The sequence below is a fragment of the Halichoerus grypus genome, chromosome 10 (assembly GCF_964656455.1).
Source record: "Halichoerus grypus chromosome 10, mHalGry1.hap1.1, whole genome shotgun sequence".
Taxonomy (NCBI): Eukaryota; Metazoa; Chordata; class Mammalia; order Carnivora; family Phocidae; genus Halichoerus; species Halichoerus grypus.
The window spans coordinates 76991651-77014814 of NC_135721.1; the positions used below are offsets into that span (position 1 = coordinate 76991651).

General features: G+C 37.8%; 1 protein-coding gene across 8 annotated transcripts in view; it reads left to right on the forward strand.

Moving 5' to 3' along the window:
* The window catches only part of MRPL30 (mitochondrial ribosomal protein L30), a 42128-nt gene extending 26169 nt beyond the window's left edge, over nt 1–15959 (forward strand). For 5 of the 8 annotated variants that reach the window (XM_036110767.2, XM_036110766.2, XM_078056668.1 and 2 more), the window contains 5 exons: nt 2432–2509; nt 4393–4473; nt 6579–6725; nt 6955–7028; nt 7102–7324. In XM_036110767.2, coding sequence (XP_035966660.1) covers nt 2459–2509; nt 4393–4473; nt 6579–6725; nt 6955–7028; nt 7102–7234 — 486 coding nt within the window. In that variant the 5' untranslated portion in view covers nt 2432–2458 and the 3' untranslated portion in view covers nt 7235–7324. Of the gene's footprint in view, nt 1–1885; nt 2013–2431; nt 2510–4392; nt 4474–6578; nt 6726–6954; nt 7029–7101; nt 7325–10853 lie in introns of those variants that run through there. The other 3 variants (XM_036110763.2, XM_036110764.2, XM_078056669.1) reach the window with 3 other exon arrangements.
* The last annotated feature ends 7205 nt before the right edge of the window (nt 15960–23164 follow it).

Here is a 23164-nt window from a genome sequence, read left to right on the forward strand (position 1 = left end):
GGTTTCTCTAGTACAATGTTATTTTCCCCCTTTCTATACTGTACTCTGGGAGCAAGTTGTTAAGCATAGCCCATACTTATGAGTGGTTTTCCTCCACCTTTTGAGAGGGAAGTCTCTGCATAAGTTATTTGGAATAAATAAGGGAGATTTGTTTCTTCTCTCCCATTAATTTACTTCTTCATTTATTTATATGAATATGGAATCATGGTTATTTTATGGTTTGGATTATAAGCCAGTACTTTGTTACTTACTTTGTAGCTCATATTGGTCCAGCTTTTGCCATTGGGAGCTCTTCACTTGGTTCCTGTGTCCCTTTGACATACTCTCATCATTTTGATTTTTTGAGTAGTTCCTTTCTAGTGCTACAAGATGCTCCAGGCTCATCTTCATATATTCCCTGAGGTAGCCCTCCAATCAGCCATTTCTCCATGCAACCCTGGTTTCTTTTATTAGAGAATGCTAAAATCAGGGTGCTGGGTGTGCTCATTGCTACGGGGATTCCATTGCTTTTTAGTCTTCTTAGCTAACGGAGCTAACCCACGTATTCATTGATGTCTGTGATTATTTCTGTATCCATCACTATCTATATTTAGCTAAACATGAGCTCAAACTCTAATCCTGTGCCATTGGATCACATGGATTTATTCTGGCTTTCTTCTCTTGTTTATATGTTACTTCTCACTCCAACAGTGAGAAACTTGGCTCATTGGAAGGTTTTGAGAAGAGGAGTTGGTTGACATGATCTGATTTAGGATTTTAATTAGATGATTGCTGCCATGAAGAAGAGATCTTAGGGAAGTTAGAATGGAAGCCAGACGGCCAGTGAGGAGGCTTTTGTTGAAATTTAAGTGATAAGAAAAAGAGTAACATAGTGTGAAGCCAAATGAGTTGGGTTGGTATATTATGTTTAACTTGGGAGGAAGAAGTATGGTAAAGAAAATATTTTATCATTACCTATTTGATTGAAGGGCCTGAGGATTAAATAAGCATCTCTTCTAAGGAAATTAAGCGTTTCTTCTAAGGAAGCCTTGATACAAAATGTATATAAACAACCAGCCAAGCAATGGCTGATGATTTGAACTAGAAATTGTTATGCTATATGGTAATGTTTGAAGTCTGGTCTGAATGAGAGTTATGAAATTTTGAGGTACTTCTGAATTCTGAGCTGAGCAGACCATAGATCTAACCCATTAACTGATTCAGACATTCAGAAACAAACACTGTTCATCAGAGACTGTGCTAGATGCTGAGAGTAGAAAATGAGTAAGACAAAATTCTGGATTTCATGGCACTAAGGATTTAGTAGTTAACTCTTCTAAAACCTATGCATAATTAATTTTGAGAGACTGGTTCAGTTGCTGAAAATTTTTCTGAAGTCTGGCTCTTTTAATGGGACATCTTGCATTGATTCCCACAACTTCATTGCTTTTTCCACATCACAGGAAAGACTTGCAGAGCTTGAGTGAGCCAGAATCTGGTGGATTCACTGAAATACACCATTGTATTCTATTTTGATGTGTTATTCTTATTACAGTTTTGTAATAATTTAATAATTTTATCATAGTAAAAGCTACCATTTATTGAGGGCTTCTTACGTGCTAAATACTGTTTTAGGTGTTTTTAGAATAACTCATTTGCAAGATAGGTATTATATTCTTCTGGGGAAGAAATTGAAGCACACAAGTTAAATAACTTAACCAAAATATACATGTAGTTCATAAACCTAATCTTTCTGTTTTTAGTATACATCAGTACAGTAGGTTGTAATTATTTGTGTCTAAATAAACATGACTTTTTCTACATCATAGAAGCAATGCATGTTCGTTAAGAATAGTTTAACAGTACAAATATGCAAAACAGAAAGTTATGGTTTACTTCTTAACAGAAAGATGTTATGATTTAGTGAAAATACACTGGACCAGGAACTAAAATTGGGTTCCAGACCATATACTCCTTGGATAGCTGGATGCCCTTGAGTAAATGATTGATTTTTCATTTTCCACATACATAAGGTAAGAAGGTTATTAATTCTAGTTCTAGGAGTTGGGATTTCTTCAGTCTCTTCTAGCTCTTCCATTTTATGTGATTCTATAACAAAGCATTCTTTGTGCTTGTTGTTGAAGAGAATTTTTTAAACAATAATAACCTCCTTTGCCCATTTTTGTTGAGTCAACCTAGGTTCTAACTCATTTGGCAAAAACAGGATGTGGTTAATGTATAATTACTATGTATGCTTTTGCTGAACTCCAAATAACACATTTATTATAACTTAATTCTTACCCTTATTGTATTAAAATAATAAGATTTCACTGTTAAACTTTAACCAACTTTATAATTAACTTGTTCTTTAGTTTTTTAATAATACAGAAGTGGGCACCTGGCCATTTCCAAGACACATTTGACTCACGGATCTATTTTCTGCTTGTCATAGCTTCAGAAGAGAACAGTCACCACACTCATGGCAGGGATTTTGCGCTCAATAGTTCAGAGGCCCCCAGGCAAACTCCAAGTAAGTGTTTCAAGTATTATCTCTTTTTTTTTTTTTATTCTTTAAGAACTGTTTCTTTCTCCTTTTTAATGAATAAAACAACTGGGCAGGTTTAACTGCACAGTTCCTTTTTTTATATATGTTTTTTAATGTTGAGGATCAGTCTTATTTATGGTTTATCTGCTGTTTCATCACTGAAGATTTGAAATCACAAAAGATCTTTTCCTGGAGAACATGCTGGTAAAAAATGGCTAGTATTGGTTTCCCCTTAATCTTTTTAAAGTTTAAGGGTTTATTCTCTTCAGTTACGAAAAGAGTATATCTTCAATTATAGAAAAATAGAAAACTGTGGAAGAGCAGAAAGAAGGAAAGCACTCTCCCAGAAACCATTCATGCTTGTATTTTCATGTATTTCCTTCTAGTCTTTCTTACAGAAATTATAGCAGCTCAGCCTAATCTATTCATGAGGGCCAGAGTCTAGATACAGGCATGCTGCTGGCTATAGATAATAATATTAGGTGCTTTACATAGATTACCTTAACCTTAGATTAATCCTGTGGGGTCAGTATTATTTCCTTTTAAAATAGCTGAGGAAATTGACTCTGAGAGGATAAGTGTCTCATTTCTCGCAGATGATAAGCACAGAACCAGGATTAGAAGCCCATATTTTTCCTTTCCCTCGCTCATTCGCTCCTACTTACTCTCTAATTATGTGTGGACCTCAGCAGGACAGAAAGGGCATGAAGGGAATGAATATTGCCTATCCAGGGGCGCCTGGGTGGCTCAGTTGGCTAAGCGACTGCCTTCGGCTCAGGTCATGATCCTGGAGTCCCGGGATCGAGTCCCGCATCGGGCTCCCTGCTCAGCAGGGAGTCTGCTTCTCCCTCTGACCCTCCCCCCTCTCATGCTCTCTCTCTATCTCATTCTCTCTCAAATGAATAAATAAAATCTTAGAAAAAAAAAAAAAAATATATTGCCTATCCAGAGAGGAGTTTCCAGATATGAGGGATTGGCAGTGAATCCTTTCTCTTTAGCCGCCTGAGAGCAGCAGGACTAGAAGATTGCCTAAGGGGAACAAGAGATAGGAACTAGTAGTGATGGCATTGTAGGGACCAGAAAGACAACCATAAACTCATTTCTTTTTACAGTGTATTGTTGAAGGTTATTATTGCACATCGTGTGGAGCAGGGGTTGGCAAACTACAGTCTGCAGGTCAAATTCAGCCCACCTATTTTCGTAAATCAGGCTTTATTGGAATGTAGCCACGCCCACTTGTTTACATATTGTTCGGGGCTCCTTTTGCCCCCCAGTGGCAGAGTTGAGACTTGGCAATGGAAACCATACAGCCCCAAAGCTGGAAATAACTTCATGTTTAGTCCTTTACAGAAAAATATTGCCAACCTCTGGGCAAGAAGTCTCTATTTCACTCATATGTGGAATTTAAGTTAACAAAACAGATGAACATAGGGGAAAAAAGAAAAAAGAGGAGCAAACCAAAAAACAGACTCTTAACTCTAGAGAACAAACAGGGTTACCAGAAGGGAGGTGGGTAGGGGATGGGCTAAATGGGTCATGGGGATTAAGGAGGGCACTTGCAATGAGCACCAGCTGTTTTATGTAAGTGAGGAATCACTAAATTCTACACCTGAAACATATTACACTGTATGTTAACAAACTGGAATTTAAATAAAAACTTGAAAAAAAAAACAGAAAAGTCTATATTTATGAGCTTTTTGCTTTCTAATGTTAATGGTAAGATGAATATATTCATTCATCTAAGGGGCTGAGATAAATGTTTGATAATTATAGGTTAGGTAAAAACACTTTTGTCACCTAAAAATTGGTGGGTATGGATTTCTGCACTAGACAGAGTTCTTAAAAAAAATGTTTATATCATGTTTTAGACTGTGACAAAAGGTGTGGAGTCTCTTATTTGCACGGATTGGATTCGTCACAAATTTACCAAGTCAAGAATTCCAGATAAAGTAAGAAGAAGGGTTGTGGGTGGGGGGCGGTTAGTGTTACTATTTTTTTAAGCATGTGCTGTTTTAAAAGATACCTACTTTTGTAATATTGAAAACTTTCATATTAAATTATTTGTGGATGTTGGTGGTAGGGCAGAGTTTAAATAAAGCATGGTAGAATTTATCTAAATGATTCTTTTTTTTTTAAATGTACCACTGTTCTTTGTAGTAGTCGGTTTTTATCATCTTAGAATCTGTTTATTCCTGCTTATGGTTTTTTGCCTTAATAGTTTGTGTTTTCATATCACCATTGTCCTCAGAAAACAATGAGTCTTCTTCCTGCTCAGACACTGTCTATGTGGCTCTGTGTTCACTTTCTGTCTTGACTATTGCAACTTGGAATCTTTGCGAGAGAACTGCTAGATTTATGTGTACATATCATTCTTTCGGAAAACACTAGCTACATTGCTTTTCGTGTTTTTTTCCTACGTTAGCCACATAGAACCACTTGGTTTTCCCAAATATTTCAGGCTCTTTACACAGTTTCTTTATATCCTCTCTCCTTTTCTTTGGAATGCCTGCCCCATACTCTGTCTTCCACCATTCTTCTCACCCTGCGTCTCTTCAAAACCCCTAGAAAATACAGACAAGCAAAAACAACTGAAAAGCACCCTTAATCCCATCTACCTGGAGACAGCTACTGTCAATACCTTCCACATCCTTTTCTGTTGTATGTTTTTAAAGATGTGAATCATCTCATGTATAATGTTTCTCTAATTGCTTTCTTCATTTAACAATATAATGGGAGCCTCTCAGTGGATAAGTTTCTACAATATTATTTTCATGATTGAATTATATGCTTTTTGATTAAAGTGCCATCTTCTGTGTGTGTGATTCCCCAGAGGTATGACTCTTGATCTAATATCTTTGAAACCTTTATACATACATAAGTGTGTGTGTGTATAACATGATTTCTTAGAATCAGTATTTATGTAATGTATCATATATACAAACCTGTGTATTTTGGTACACATGAAACAAATACAAGAGCCTACTACAGGGGCGCCTTGGTGGCTCAATCAGTTAAGCGTCTGCCTTTGGCTCCGGTCATGATCCCAGAGTCCTGGGTTTGAGCCCCGAGTCAGGCAGGGGGTCTGCATCTCCCTTTCCCTCTGCCCCTTCCCCCTGCTCATACTCTCTCTCCATCTCTCCTTTTTCTCTCAAATAAATAAAATCTTTAAAGAAAAAGATCTGTTACACATGGTTGTGTGGATTTTTTTTTCTTTTGCTCAAGAATGTATTATGGCCGTTCTTCAGCATTAGTAGCTGCTAAGATAGTAAGCCATATTTGGTTTAATGGCAGCACTGTATCCCATTGGATACATCATAGTTTAGTTATATCGTATTTTGTTTGGTTTTGTTATTGTTAGTTTGTTAGTTTTATTTAGAATGTATGCATCCTAATTCATTTAGTTATTCTATGAGGAACATGGATGTGGCCTTTAAATTTTTCAGTATTACAAGTAGTATTACCATGTACATCCTTATTCAGTACATTTTATGTACTTAGGGAAGGTTTTCGTGGGATAGCTTACTGGAACATCTTGATTCTTAGAGAATCAGTTCACATAGCAGCTTTGTGGAGCCGTTTCTAATCCTTCATAGGCAGTCATTTGTACTCTTCTAGTACTTTGTACGTACTTTTTTATGATCCTCAAGTGTTATTGTCATTGTAAGCTTAGCTTTGTGCCCCTGATTGAGCGCGGTGAAGGGATGCAGCTGTGCCCAGCTTATACAGTGCTCATACAGTCTCCTGACATTTGAACTCTTCAGTGTCCTCTGGTGGCTCCTGCTTCACTCTTAAAACAGTTTTTGCCTGTGTGATACTTTTTTCAGAGTCTGAAATTATTAGACTTTTTCTATCTAAGTAATCAGATGGGTATAAATGTTCAATTTGAGGATAGGATTATAGAAAGATTTGGGATGAGATCGTTATGTGGTTGTTTGGGTTTTTTTTTTTTTTTTAAGGAAAAAAAGGAGATGCTTAGAAACATAGATACATAGAAGTTGAAAAACATACATACATAGAAGTTGAAAATTTACCATTTATAATTCTCCTTTCTTAGGTATTTCAGTCTTCACCTGCAGATCATGAAAAATACGGTGGGGATCCACAGCACCCTCATAAACTGCATATTGTTACCAGAATAAAAAGTACAAAAAGACGTCCATATTGGGAAAAAGATATAATAAAGATGCTTGGATTAGAAAAAGTATGCAACTATTTAAGTCATCTTACATGTTGTTTAAATTTGCTTTAAATTTTATAATTCTTAAACTTTAAGGTGTATTTTTACTGTTTCTTTTGTTTAAATGTATTATTTAGTGTAATTTATTTGAAACTTTGATTTAGACAAAATAAGCCTTCATTTTCACATTTTGCTGAAACATGGGACCATCTGCTCTGAAACTGATCCATTACATGGTTTCCTTTCTTTCTAGGCACATACTCCTCAAGTTCACAAGAATATCCCTTCAGTGAACGCAAAACTGAAAGTGGTTAAACATTTGATAAGGTTTGTTGTTTGTCAGCGATTTTTTAAAATCTGTTACCTAATATAATTCTAAAAGCATTTTCTTATGTCACAGGATCAAGCCCCTGAAGTTGCCCCAAGGACTTCCAGCAGAGGAGGACATGTCTAACACCTGCCTCAAGAGCACTGGGGAATTAGTGGTGCGGTGGCATCTAAACCCCATAGACCAGGAAGTAGTTAAGTCCTAAGGCCAGAGCAGTTTCATATTAAAAAATGTAAATCATTTTTATTTAAAGGTAGTGAGAAAGTGTTCTCATTAAAATATATTTTAAATACTAGTCCTTTTCACTGGCTAAACATGGTGTGATTCTTCCTTATATAGGCTTGGAGGTTTCAGTGCTGTTATTTGGTTTAACACTCTCTCTTTTCCCTCTGATCGTTTCATTGCAGAATGGGCAAGAATGGTGTTATTTGAACATCTGGGTTTAGATGTCACCTTAGCAATCACCATTGATTTTTTTTAAAAATACTGTTTTCTCTTTTAATTGAATTCAACAGATTCTGTGAGTGTCCCTTTGAGTGAGCAGTGTGTTATATGTGGAGAAATACACAGCTGACCAGAACACGGTCCCTGCCCATCAGGAGCTTAGTCTGTTTTGCTAGGGAACAGAGACTCAGCCACAGTCATTAAACATTAGGTGTAGCTAGATTGGCTGCTTTGTGCTTTAATGTCTATAAATATTTATGTAGACTTGACTGCATTTTATTCTTAAGCTTAATACCAAAAATAGTATCTGTTTTCTAATTATAAATTTAATTTGGCCTAAATTTTATTGATGTTCTTTGAATTCCTCAGAAACTGCCAACAGTTGAGATTGTTATTTATTTTATTTTTTTTTTTAAAGATTTTATTTATTCATTTGAGACACAGAGATAGATATACAGAGAGAGCATGAGCAGTGGGAGAAGCAGAGGGTGAGGGAGAAGCAGACGCCCCGCTGAGCCAGGAGCCCGACGTGGGGCTCGATCCCAGGACCCTGGGATCATGACCTGAGCCGAAGGCAGACGCTTAACCATCTGAGCCACCCAGGCACCCCGAGATTGTTATTTAAAAGACGAAAAAGAAGGGAGAAATCTTTTAGGGAGATTTTTTTTTTTTCCCTTTTTTTCTATTTCAGATACCTGGAGGGATTGGGAGAAGTAAGAATTTTAGGAGAGGTTCAGTACTGGGAAATTTTGTGGCAGCTAATTGAAGATGATGGTGAAGAATCTCTGAATTCTAATTACCTGTTATTTTCCTTTGTCTCTTGTGAGATTTAGCTTGGGCAACCGTAACATTGGCACACTACTCATAATTTGTGGTCCCAGTATCCATCCTGTCGTGGGTCTTGATGTTTTGGGGCATCAAGCAGAAGTGCCACCTAAAATGAAGCCAGATATCATTAATTTTTTTTTTTAAGATTTATTTATTTATTTTAATCACAATGAGATACCACCTCACACCAGTCAGAATGGCTAAAATTAACAAGTCAGGAAACAACAAATGTTGGCAAGGATGTGGAGAAGGGGGAACTCTCCTACATTGTTGGTGGGAATACAAGCTGGTACAGCCATTGTAGAAAACAGTATGGAGGTTCCTCAAGAAGTTGAAAGTAGAGCTACCCTATGACCCAGCAATTGCACTACTAGGGATTTACCCCAAAGATACAAATGTAGTGATCCAAAGGGCCACCTGCACCCCAATGTTTATAGCAGCAATGTCCACAATCGCCAAACTATGGAAAGAGCCCAGATGTCCATGCACAGATGAATGGATAACGAAGATGGTATATACATACAATGGAATATTACGTAGCCATCAAAAAGGATGAAATCTTACCATTTACATTGATGTGGATGGAACTGGAGGGTATTATGCTGAGTGAAATAAGTCAATCGGAGAAAGACAATTATATGGTTTCACTCATATGTGGAATAAGAGAATCAGTGCAGAGGATCATAGAGGTAGGGAGGGAAAACTGAATGGGAAGAAATCAAGGAGACAAACCATGAAAGACTCTTAACTCTAGGAAACAAACAGGGTTGCTGGAGGGGGGAGGGGGGTAGGGGGATGGGGTAACTGGGTGATGGGCATTAAGGAGGGCATGTGATGCAATGAGCACTGGGTGTTATATGCAGCTGATGAATAACTGAACTCTACATCTGAAAGTAATGATGTACTATATGTTGGGTAATGGAATTTAAATTATAAAAAAAGATTTATTTATTAGAACAAGGAGGAAGGGCAGAGGGAGAGAGAGAGAATCTCAAGCAGACTCCCCACTGAGTGTGGAGCCAAACATGGGACAATCCTATGACCCTGAGATCGCAACCTGAGCCAAAACCGAGAGTCGGATGCTCAACCAACTGCTCCACCCAGGCACCCCAGATATCATTAATTATTAAGCTTAAACTGTTTTAATTAAACAATTATTGAATATCCAATATGTGTAAATCCTGGAGGGGATATAAAGCCAGAGGACACTAACTTCAGGGAGCTCATTCTAATTGGAGAGACCTCTATACTACAACAAGTGTGTCCTTGCTGCAGGTGGGTTGAGGATAGCTGTGTAAATAAAAGCTGGTCACTGCTAATTTATTGCCATCTCTTTCACTGTACTAATATTAATGTTTAAAATGGGGGAAAGAACATTGGTTAATTTTTACCCAAAGAGTCTAATAAACTTCAGGTAAGTAATTTTAACCTCAACAGCCCATGCATGACTAGAAAAAAGGAACTAAATGTTAAGTTGAATATTTAGAAGTGAATTTGTCTAGAAGAAGAAAAGTCTATAGGGCAAGCATGGGCATAGACTAGTGCATTAGTTTTCTATGACTGTGTAACAAATTACAACAAACTCAGTTTCTTAAAGCAACACACACTTAATCTCACTGTTTCTGTGGGTCAGAAGTTTGGGCTTGTATTTGCAGTGACATGGATGGAGCTAAAGCGTATTATGCTAAGTAAAAAAAGAGAAAGACAAATACCATATAATTTCAATCATATGTGGAATTTAAGAAACAAAACAGATGAACATCTGGGAAGGGAGAAAAGAGAAAAAGGATAGAGGGAAATAAACCATAAGAGAATCTTAACAAAAACACACAGGGTTGATGGAGGGAGGTAGGTGTGGAGATGGGCTAGATGGGTGATGATTATTAAAGAAGGCACTTGTAGGGTGCCTGAAGGCACTTGTGATGAGCACGGGGTGTGGTATGTAACGGATGAATCACTGAATTCTACTCCAGAAACTAATATTGCACTGTATGTTAACTAAAATTTAAATAAACTAAAAAAAAAAAAGTAGTAGTTTGGACTTAGCAGGGCCTAGTCTGCCTAGGGTCTCACAAGGCTGAGTTCTTGTCAGAGCATTGATTGGGAAAGGATCTGCTTCCAAGCTCTCAGATTGTTGGCAGAGTTCATTTCCTTGTAGTTGTAGGATTCATGGCAAGTTGCTTCTTCAAACCCAGTATTGAGAGAAACTCCAGCAAGATGGGTGCTACAGTCTTAGGTAATCATGCAAATGCAGTCATGTACATTCCATCACCTTTGTATTCCATTGGTTAGAAGCAAGTCCTAAATCTGGCTAAACTCAAGAAAAAGGGGAATTTTGCAAATGTATGGCTGGCAGGAAGCAAGGATCTTGGGGGCCTCCTTAAAATTTACCTGCCAAGTATGGTAAGTTCCATCCCCAAGCTGGATCCAGGTAATTCCCCATTTGGCCTTCCTTTGCCTCATACCATTTCAAAACCTTTTAAGGACTTCTTGCTTACTCATGTCTTTGGGTCTCAGAATTGCTCTATTTGATTTCTTCTGCTTTGTTTCAGATTTTGTCTGACCTCTCATTGGTGACAATTGGCATTTGATCAAGCTCAGAGAGATGAAGTTACCCAAGCACTAGCACTACCTTTTTTTTTTTTTTTTTTTAAGATTTATTTATTTGAGAGAACATGAGCCAGGAGAGGGGCAGAGGGAGAGAGAGAATCCTCAAGCACTCCTCGCTGAGTGCAGAGCGCAATGTGAGGCTTGATCCCAGGACCCTGAGACCATGACCTGAGCTGAAACCAAGAGCTGACGCTCAACCAACTGAGTCACCCAGGCACCCCTTACACTACCTTAAGACCATACCAGTTCTCTCAAAGTCTTCTCAATCTAAAATTGTGCCTCTTCTAGGTATATCTTTTCTCCTTATAATACTAATACATTCTAATTGGCACAGTTTCACCAAGAATAATTTGGAATTGCACTGGCCATGGAGGGGCAGGGGGGCTTTTGACATGAACAAGATTGTGTATTTGGGAGGTAACTTACAAGAAAGAGTGAAGAAATCCCATGAGGAGATTATTTGTCTGTTTTTCTGAACACACAGGATAAATTATTTGCTCAGGGAGGGCTTCCCTGATAGCAGTAAGTACAAACTCCCCTCTCCAGGAACAAAGGAGCTGGCTGGTGCCATTTCCCTCTCCCACCCCTAAGCATAAACCATCTTCAGTAAACAGCACAGCACCAAAACTGGCTGCTTAAATTGCTTACACCAAAACCTGATGCCCTGCACTCTGCTGGTACTCTGCTGCTTTTCTCAGGCAAGTGTATCTGAGAACCAGCACAGTGGCCCCTCCCCCTGAAGACCAGCACAAACCCCCACATACACCAAATCTACTGACCATAGAGTACTGCGGAGCTTCACCTCTAGTGGAAATAGCTTCAGGTCTCTTTTAACAAGCAGACCAGAGCACACCTAATTAAAACTTGCCACAGTGTGGCCAAGGTCCAAATACTCCCCACTACAGACAAGGAGAAACCCTGCAGAGGACTGACCTGAGGGATAGAGGAGCCATAACACAGCAGCAGAGGGTACACAGCATACACCAGAGACATTTCCTAAAGCACCAGGTCCGGGGCATTATATGACCTCTTCATAAAGCCATTACTCTCAGGAGTAGGAAACATAACAGGCTTCCTAACACGCAGAAGACAGAGACCTAGACAAAATGCCAAGATGGAGGAATTTATCCCAAAAGAAAGAACAAGAAAAGGTCACAGTCAGGATTCTAATGGAAACAGATATAAGTAATAATGCCTGATCCAGAATTTAAAACAACAATCATAAGGATACTAGCTGGACTTGAGAAAAGCATAAAAGACATGAGCAGGTCCCTCGCCACAGAGATAAAAGAGCTTAAAACCAATCAGGCCAAAATGAAAAATGCAATAACTGAGATTCAAAACCAACTGGATGCAATGAACACAAGGATGGAAGAAGCAGAGGAACGAATAAGTGATACAGAAGATAGAATTATGGAAAATAAGCTGATCAAAAGAGAGAAAGAAATCAGAAAGTAGAATTAGGGAACTCAATGATTCCATGAAACATAATAACATTCCTATCATAGGAGTCCCAGAAGAAGAAAATAGGGAAAAGGGGGCAGAATGTTTGAGGAAATTATAGCTAAAAACTTCCCTAATCTGGGAGAGAAAACAGACTTCCAAATCCAGGAAGCACAGAGAACTCCCATCAAAATCAACAAAAGTAGGCCAGCACCAAGATATATTAAATTTGCAAAATATAAAGAAAAAATCCTAAAAGCTGCAAGACAAAATAAGTCCCTAACTTACAAGAGAAGATAAATAAGGGTAGCAGCAAAGCTCTCCACAGAAACTTGGCAGGCCAGAGAAGAGTGGCATGATATATTTAACGTGCTGAATGGGAAAAATCTACAGCCAGGAATGCTCTATCCAGCAAGGCTACCATTCAGAATCGAGGGAGAGATAAAGAGTTTCCCAAACTAGGGGCACCTAGGTGGCTCAGTCAGTTAAGCATCTGCCTTCAGCTCAGGTCATGATCCCAGAGTCCTGGGATCGAGCCCCATGTCTGGTTCCCTGCTCAGTGGGGAGTCTCCTTCTCCCTCTCCCTCTGCCCCTCCCCCTGCTCCTTCTCTTTCTCTCTCTCTCTCTCTCTCTCTCTCTCTCTCTCTCACTCTCACTCTCTAGCTCTCAAATAAATAAAATCTTAAAAAAAAAAAAAAAAGTTTCCCAAACTAAAGGAGTTTTTGTCCACTAAACCAGCCCTACAGGAAATATTAAAGGGGACTCTTTGAGTGAGAAAAACACTAAAGAGAAAATCCACAGAAGAAAATGACAAAACAAGCAATAAAATGGCACTAACTTGATATCTATCAATAATTACCCTGAAAGTAAGTAGACTAAGTGCTCCAATCAAAAAACACAGGATGTCAGAATGGATTAAAAAACAAGAGCCATCTATATGCTGCCTACAAGGACTCATTTTAGATCTAAAGACACCTGCAAATTGAAAGTGAAGGGAGGGAGAAATATTTTTCATGGCAGTGGATATCAAAAGAAAGCCAGAGTAGCAATACTTATATCAGACGAACTAGATTTTAAACCAAAGACTGTAACAAGAGATGAAGAATGGCACTATATCATAATTAAAGGGTCATTCCAACAAGAAAATCTAACAATTGTAAATATTTATGCCCCCAACTTGGGAGCACCCAAATATATAAAACAATAAGAAACATAAAGGAATTCAATGACAGTACAATAATAGTAATGGACTTTAACACCCCACTTACATCAATGAGCGATCATCTAAGCAGAAAATCAACAAGGAAACAATGGCTTTGAATGACACACTGGACCAGATGGACTTAACAGATTTATTCAGAACATTTCATCCTAAAGCAGCAGGATACACATTCTTTTTAAGTGCACATAGGACCTTCTTCAGAATAGATCACATATTAAGTCACAGGTCAGGCCTCAACAAGTACAAAAAGATTAAGATCACACCATAAATATTTTCCGACCACAACACTATGAAACTTGAAGTCAACCACAAGAAAAAATTTGGAAAGACCACAAAGACATGGAGGCTAAAGAACATCCTACTAAAGAATGAATAGATCAACCAGGAAATTAAAGAAGAAATAAAAAAATACATGGAAACAAATGAAAATGAAAACACAACAGTCCAAAACCTTTGGGATGCAGCAGAAGTGGTCATAAGAGAGAAGTATATAGCAATACAGGCCTACCTCAAAAAGCAAGAAAAACCTCAAATACATAATCTAACCTTACACCAAGAGGAGCTAGAAAGAGAACAACAAATGAAGCCTAAAGCCAGCAGAAGAAAGAAAAGCAGAGCTGCAGGCATCACAATTCCAGACTTCAAGTTATAGTACAAAGCTACAGTTATCAAGACAGTATGGTATCGGCACAAAAACAGACACATAGATCAATGAAACAGAATAGAAAACCCAGAAATGAACACAACTATATCGCCAACTAATCTTCGACAAAGCAGGAAGGAATATCCAATGGAAAAAAGACTATTTCTTCAACAAATGGTGTTGGGAAAACTGGACAACAACATGCAAAAGAATGAAACTGGATCATTTTTTTACAACATATACAAAAATAAGTTCAAAATGGATGAAAGACCTAAATGTGAGACAGCAAAAATCCTAGAGAACACAGGCAGGAACCTCTTTCGCATCAGCCATAGCAACTTCTTACTAGATGGGTCTCCTGAGGCAAGGGAAGCAAAAGCAAAAATGAAGAGATTTTATCAGGATAAAAACTTCTGCACAGCAAAGGAAACAATCTAAAAGGTAACTGTCAAAACGGAAGAAAGATATTTGCAAGATATTTGCAAAGATATTTGCAAATGACATATCTGATAAAGGGTTAGTATCCAAAATGTATAAAGAATTTATCAAACTCAACACCCCCAAAAAAATAATCCAGTTTAAAAATGGGTGGAAGACATGAATAGACATTTTTCCAAAGAAGACATCCAAATGACTAATAGACACATGAAGAGATGTTCAACATCACTCATCATCAGGGAAATACAAATCAAAACTACAATGAGATATCACCTCACACCAGTCAGAATGGATAAAATTAACAACACAGGAAACAACAGATGTTGGCAAAGATGCAGAGAAAGGGGAACCCTTGTGCACTGTTGATGGGAATGCAAACTGGTGCAGCTACTCTGGAAAACAGTATGGAGGTTCCTCAAAAAGTTAGAAATACCCTACAACCCAGCAATTGCACTACTACATAGTTACCCAGAGGATACAAAAATACTGATTGAAAGGGATACATGCACCCCAATGTTTATAGCAGCATTATCAACAAATAGCCAAATTATGGGAAGAGCCCAAATGTCCATCGGCTGATGAATGGAAAAGAAGAGGTGATATATATATACAATGGAATGTTACTCAGCCATAAAAAAGAAGGAAATCTTCCCATTTGCAATGATGAGGATGGAGCTAGAGAGTATTATACTAACTGAAATAAGTCAATCGGAGAAAGACAAATACCACATATGATCTCACTCAAATGTGGAATTTAAGATACAAAACAGATGAACATAGGAGGGGGAAAAAAGAGAGAGAGGGGCAAACCAGAAAACAGACTCTTAACTATAGAGAACAAACTGAGGGTTACTGGAGGGGAGGTGGGCAGGGGAATGGGTTAAATGGGTAATGGGTATTAAGGAAGACACTTGTGATGAGCACTGGGTGTGGTATGTAAGTGATAAATCACTAAATTCTACACCTGTAACTAATACTACACTGTATGTTAACTAACTGGAATTTAAATAAAAACTTGAAACTAAAACAAAAACCAAAAACCCCCACAATGTTATATAATGTTATACTAACTGTTAACATTGTTTATATATTATAAACAATTTAAACCGGATACAATAATTACAGAGAAACACAAATATGTATACAACATAATGGATATGACTTTCTACTATTAAGGTGGTAAATTTAGTACAATGTATACATTTTCTATTTAATATACTGATAAATCCTATTTTAATGCTGTAGACATAAGCTTTAAGTTTATTAAATATAGATCCCCATGCCTAAATACATATAAAGGTATATTAATAAATTACTGTAATCTGTGCATGAATAGTGTGAAATAAAAGTAAAAATAGCATTTGAGTAGACCAACGTAATTTTGCCCAGAGACTCATTATTTCCTTATCACTTATCACATATCTTGTCCTCTCTAAAAACTATGCTTGATTTTGCCTTTCTCAAAATCATACCCAAATTTGAAAGAGTAAAGTTAAGATAAACTTTATTCTTAAACTATCTGTGGATTTTCTAAAGTGACCATCAGATAACAAAGATTTGCTGTTCACCACATAAAATGATTGCTGTTCACCACATAGGAATGATTGTCTAAAAATTCTCCAAACGTTAATTCAAAATAATTACCAAACTTAATTTTTTTTAAGTAGGCTCCACACCCATCATGGAGGTGCTCAGGATTTGAACTCATGACCCTGAGATCAAGGCCTGAGCTGAGATCAAAAGTTGGATGCTTAACCGACTGAGCCACCCAAATGCCCCCAAACTTAATATTAACAGAAACCTGACAAATTAAAAAGAGAGTTGATCTGCCTAGGTTAATTATATATAAGTAAAGTCTATTAAATATATTTTAATGAATATGCATTTTTCAAGTTAAAAGAAATATAGCTATGATTTTAGACAGAAAGACTATAATTCATTTTAATTAATTTATTTTATTGATATAAATTGATATATATTTATTTTTATATATAAGGTATTTATATATCTTCTAAACAATTGTTTCCATTTATCTAGGTTCATAAATCCTCCCCTCGCCCCACCCCCTTTCATTTTATTATAAATCTGAAAAGGCACTAGGGAACTGATTCAATTAAGTGGAAACCATCAGAGGCCCATTGCTATATTTAATCTTAATTAGATTCAGTAGCCAAGACATATATATCCACCTTGTTAAGAACAATAGCAGCAACAAAAATGTAAATACTAGTTTATTCAGTTCTAGGGTCTCTACTAAACTTAATGGTTTCCCACGCTGTGCTATGTAGACTTTTCCATTGACAACAAACTCTCAGCATTTTTCAGCAAGTCACCTAATGTATGAAGTGTTGTTGCTGTCTCTTTATACATCACTGTCCAATATTACAACACCCTAAACCCTACTACCTTTCTCCACGGGTCTGTGGTGTCATGCATCAATCTAAGAAATTCAGACAAAAGGATCAATGATTTGCCAAGGACAATTCAACACTTCTAACAGAGTAAACCCTAAATACATTCCTGTGGGGATGTTAAATTAAGTATTTTTCATTGTATTTATTAAATTCTCCTCATTTAGTCTGTTTATTGTCATGCTCATTCCACTCTTTTCCCTGGGTTTAAATAAATCCTGTGTTTGTCTTACTCATCTTCAGGTTTGCATTATTATGTTTGGTCAAATTTGTCCCCCATGACTCTTTGTCATTTAGACACGCATCTCATTTATTGCTTTCTTGTCCTCTGGTTCAGAGATACTAGAGTTCTTAGAGAGGGTCTAGGAGCCACTGGCAGGGAGTGGTACTTTTATTAAACCATTTTCTGTATTTGGTAATCCTAATTTGGTAAAATCTGTCTGAGTGCAGGGCTTCAACTTAGTACAATTGCAAGAAACTGCCTTCCCATAGGACGGACTATAGAATAGAACTTGGAAAGGCCCCTCAACCAAAAGCTCCCTTCCATCACTCTGTAGGGGATCTGACATTCTTCTATTAGAAATGCAGTCATTTAAGGAAGAAGCAAAATTGTCTTTATTTTCAGATGGCATAATTTTATACATAGAAAATCCTAAAGACGCCACCAAAATACTGTTAGACCTAATTAACAAATTCAGTAAAGTTACAGGACACAAAGTTAACATACAAAAAAGTCAGTAGCATTTCTATTAACAAATTATCTGAAAAAGAAATGAAACAATCCCACTTACAATAGTGTCAAAACCAATACAATACTTAGGAATAAATTTAACCAAAGACGTAAAAGATTTCTATAGTGAAAAACCATAAGACATTGATGAAAGAAATGAAAGAAGACACAAATGGAAAGATATATTTCATGTTCATGGACTGGAAAAATTAATGTGAAGGGTCCACGGAAAACCATTTCCCAACCTCTTGGATATTGGCTTTATAGGATAACATCCTTTGAAGATCCATTGCTGCAATCATTTTGGAGGCAATAACTCCTGAGGACAGGAGGAGAGAGGGTGCTGTCTCTAAAATGGAGCATGCCTTCCCAAGGGAGAGAGCATGGTCAACTGGGGTAAGGAAAATAAGTACCAGAAATTCTATTTGTTTTTTCATTTCATCCTTCAAATTTATATTTTTGTATATATTTCATAATGTCATAAAGTGCATGTGAAAAATGAGGAAATATATTGTGGTATCCTCTAAAAATTCTTCACTAACAGTGATGTACAATCAAGAAAGTGTTGGTAGATGTCTTTATGGAAGCGGCTTTAAAGAGACCATCTATGTGAGTTGTTCCTCAAAGGCATCACCCTGGAAAGGGCTCCTCTTGTCTGCCAGGTTGGAAACTATTCCCCTGGGCCAGTGTGGTGTCCAAATGAGTTAAACCTGGCTCATTAAACCTCTAAATTTGAATGAAAACAACCTTGCCCAGGTTAATCGCATGGTTCTTAGTCTGTGTGTTTGCTTTTTGCAACACCTGACTCCAAACAACTTTTGGAGGTTTCCTAATATCACATCTACCTTTGCAGGAGACCTGCTTTCATGGTGATATTTAAAAATTTCTTCCCAGACGCACCTGGGTGGCTCAGTTGGTTGGGCGACTGCCTTCGGCTCAGGTCATGATCCCAGAGTCCCTGGATCGAGTCCCGCATCTGGCTCCCTGCTCAGCGGGGAGTCTGCTTCTCCCTCTGACCCTCTCTCCTCCTAATCTCTCTCTCACTCTCTCTTTCTCAAATAAATAAATAAAAATCTTAAAAAAAAAAAATTTCTTCCCAGACAATTCAACAGAAGAATGTTTTAAATTATGCTGAGAATTTCCAAGGTAACAGAATGAAGTGGGGGACAAGGTTTTGGGGGTATATAAACCCTTTTTTTAAGTCTTAATTTTTATTCCAGTTGGTTAACATAATGTTATATTAGTTTCGGGTGTACCATATAGTAATTCGATTATTCCATACATCACCTGGTTAAGCTGTTGTATTTTACATTTCAAAATTAGCCACAACATTGTACATGTGTGAAACTGAGTAGGGTTTTTTGTTTGTTTGTTTTAACATTTAAAGTATGGGAGGCATATGAGGGAGGGAAAGCTTCAGAGAAAGAGATAATTTCCAATCAATATTTGATTGATACCTTGCCTTGTGACAGACATTTTAATCAGCTATATACCTTATGAGGTCAACTAGAAATTACGAGGGGAAAGGTAGGAAGTGGAGAATCCAAGATGCAGATAGAATGTTACTGCTGCGCGCACAGGGCATCATAGAGATTAAGGGCATGTTCTCTAAACCCTAGCCCTGTTACTGGCTCTGGGACCTTGGCAAGTAATTTAACCTCTCTGGGCTTTAGTTTTCTCATCCATACAATGAAGATGATAAGTAGCACCTTCATCATAGGAATTGAATGAGGAAATAAATATAAAGCAACTGATCTAGCGCCTAGAACACAGTAGCTATCATTGCTTTTATTAGTAGTACAGTAGTAGTATGTTTCCTTCAGAAAAGAACATGGTCACTTACCCTTTTTATATCATTTCGCCTCTGCCCCCCAACATACTAAGGCTTAGGCTATCGATGACACCAGCCTGCTGGAGAGAACCTTAGGCCCTTATTTTGGCCAAAGTTTTGAAAGAAGGAAGTGAATTTTAAGGTTTCTTGAAGTTCTAGCTTGGGAGGTAGGACTCTTCATTCTTCAGATAATTAGAACCTGCTAGCACTGCTCTTGTCCCCAGAGTAGGGGTCACTTCCTAAGTGTTTATGCAATTGAATTCTATCTATAACCCTGCTGTGTCCATAAGAATTTGAGCTCATGGGACAGAATTGGTTTGAAATTTTTGAAAAGTGGACTCATATTTATGTGCCAATTTGGGGGTGTCCAGTACCTAAAATGTTTATGCCCCTGTTCAGACATGGTAGTTACTATGCTTACCTGAGATCATCAGTCCCTCTGGGAGGTTATCACTGAAGCTTAGGCCTGAACTTAGGTAGATCAACAAAATACCCATGCAGTTTCTTCCTTTTCAAAACCATCTGAGAATGAGGGTTGGATGAGGGCAAAGAAATGAGAATGTTGGCCAGGGCAGAGTTGTTATTCTCAATGGCTGAACTTGCCTTTTGGAAATTCTGACAAAGTGGTCATGTGAATACTTCTGTACCCAGCTCCTCATCCCCACCTTGCACCAGAAGGGAATGGGCTAAATCTGACGTTAAGGCCAGGCTTGGAAAAGGGAAAAATCAACATACAGAGCAAAGAGCTTCTAAGAGAAATGGTATATATTGTACCTACAGTGACTATGGATCAGTTTTCTTCATTATCATGAGTTTTAATAATTGAATATTCTTTGACATTAAGGAAATCTTCCATCATTCTCCCTTCAATAAATGTCAACGTCTAGTGCGTTGGGGTCCCTGGGTAAGGGTTGTGAAAGAACCAGGACACAGGGGATGCAGAGCAAAGGCAGCACTTGCAACTGCATGCTGTCGTTTATTTCCCACACAGCTATATACTTGCAGCGAACAGATAAGCATGACAATGTGTACTTTTAGCTGATAATAAGATCATGCCAACATCCTTGAAGAAAGACACGCAAGATATAAGAACAAACTATATCCTGTTTTTTGTTTGCCGAAGCGCGGAACTATCTCGGCCACCCTTCCTCTGGGAACAGCACGTTCTTATAAAAGAATACTTCTAATATAGGCAAGAGCCACTTCCTGCAGATCCAGGCATTCAGAACTTGCAACGTGAGATAAGGGGAAGAGAACATTTTCTCCTCCTGATCCAGGCCTGCCTGGTTGTCCTTAATCTCACTGCAGTCCTCAAATGACCTTGGTTACAAGGGGCCTACAAGCCTATACCATCACAAATAAACAGCTTTCTATACAAAAGGATCTTATTAGCAAAGGTATTCAGACAGATCTACTCATTGAATATTGATCCACATTGGCAAATTAATCTTATTCTCTAATTAATGTACTCCCTACTCTGATTTAATCCATGTCCTTCTGTCCACCCTCCCCCCAGTGCTGTGCCACTTCCCACTGAGAGCTCCCTCTTAGGTATACCTTCATCTTTTTTGGTCTTCTTTGATCAGAAGGCTTCTCTCCTCTCAGACCATCCACCATACTCTGAAGATCTGTGGCTCTCACAACCTTCCCCTCTGGCTCCATTGTCACTGTGGGTATGGGACCTGGCCTCGGGGCCTTACAGAGGGTTTCAATAGTAAGGACAATGAAGAGGTCCTGAGATCTTCTCCACAACACAGACACCCTCCCCAAGACTCACCTGAGAAGCACCAAGGCCCAGAAACATCAGTAGAATCCACAGCCTCAAGATGCTGAGAATATGAGACAAAATGAGAATAGAACCTATCTTTTAGCACCACTCTATAAATATATATATAAATAAATAAATATATTTTATATATGTTTATTTTATGTATAAGTAAAGTATGTATTTTTATATATTAAATATAAACATCTATATGATATATATATATATAAAACAACTCATGCACTGCAGATAGAGCATATCTTTGCAAGCATGGTATTGAACAGCTATAAGGAAAGCAGTGTTTCTTCACCTTATAAACAACACAATACATTCAAACTGTATTGAGTTTAAATTGTGTCTTCCCTTAAGTACTCTGAACAACATTCTAGAATCCACAGCAACCTTAAGTTCAGTTAATTATACTCTTACAAAAAAATCAAAGTAAAAATGTGTGCACATAAAATATAACTTTAATTTTTATGTTTTTAGGACTTCTAATAAAGTATAAGGTCACATATTGGAACAAATTTCTTATCTGATTGTTTTGAGCATGGGCACAAAGCTCAAAGGACAGCTGAGCAGAAAACTCTTTCTTTAAAGAAAACAAAAAATCCTCAGAGATATAAGTGATATAGAATTAATTTGTTCTTTACCTCTAAAAATGCTAGTCCAGACTCTCTGGCACCAATTCCTTAAGTTTGAAATAACATGTAATAAAAATACCTGCACTGTGTTCACTTTGTAAAGTGTCTTTGTTTTAATTTTAGAATCCAGTGCAGGAAAGGGGCAAGAAGTAGTGACAAGAGCTGGCAAATGGAGGAAAGGGATGCCAAACCCGTGGCAGACCTTTAGCAAAGAGAGGAGGTTGGTGCAGACCCAAGGATTCAGGAGGGCAGATGATCTGGGGAACAGGAGGAGGAGCATCAGTCCTGGAGAGGAAAGGCCATGTATGTGAGATACGGAGTGAAGGACATGGTGGGAAAGAGAACTATGCAGGAGAGAAGATGTGTTTAGGAATGGAGCCATGTAGAGAACTGGGGAAGCCAAACACACAGCTTTCCATGGCATTGACTTGGGATTCTCAAACAACTAAGATGGGATGCTCACAGTCATGACTCCTAGAACATTCCACATGTTTTTGCAAGTTTCAAAGTATAGCAAACAGCTGACAGTGACTTATTTCATTCTTTAAAAATTAGAAAAGCTACTCTAACATTCAGAGTGGATTTGGCAAAGCTAAGTCCTCCTTGGGGTGGTTATTCTTTGCTGCTATTAAATTAGAGTTTGTCAATTAATGAGGAATTCACCCCCAGACTAAAGAAAGAAAAGCATGTGAAACAGAAATGAGGAGCAAATGCATCCATACCCAGATTTCAATCACTCTCTGTGTGTGCAGCTTTTGTCAGGATGCTGGAGCTTGCAGGTCCTTATAAAACATTCAAGCTCCCCGCCATCAAAGGCACAATTAGAAACCATGTCCTCTCTTATCCCTTTCTGCATTTCACATTTTCAAAGCTTCAGCCATGTTTTAGCCTTTCATCTTCTAAAAAGTAAACAACTTAGTTTTTTGGAGGAACATATTAAATGAACCCAAACAGCATGGATGTTCGTGTGGCATGATAATTTGTTTAAAACTTTAATCTCTGTTTTGTTCCCTCATTGGCCAGGACTTCGTGTTCCTTTGATTGAGGTCAGCCTCTGTTCCAGGCATCTGTTTTTGAAAGCATGAAGTTATTAAGGGGTATTATACTAAAGGGAGGGGAGAGACGT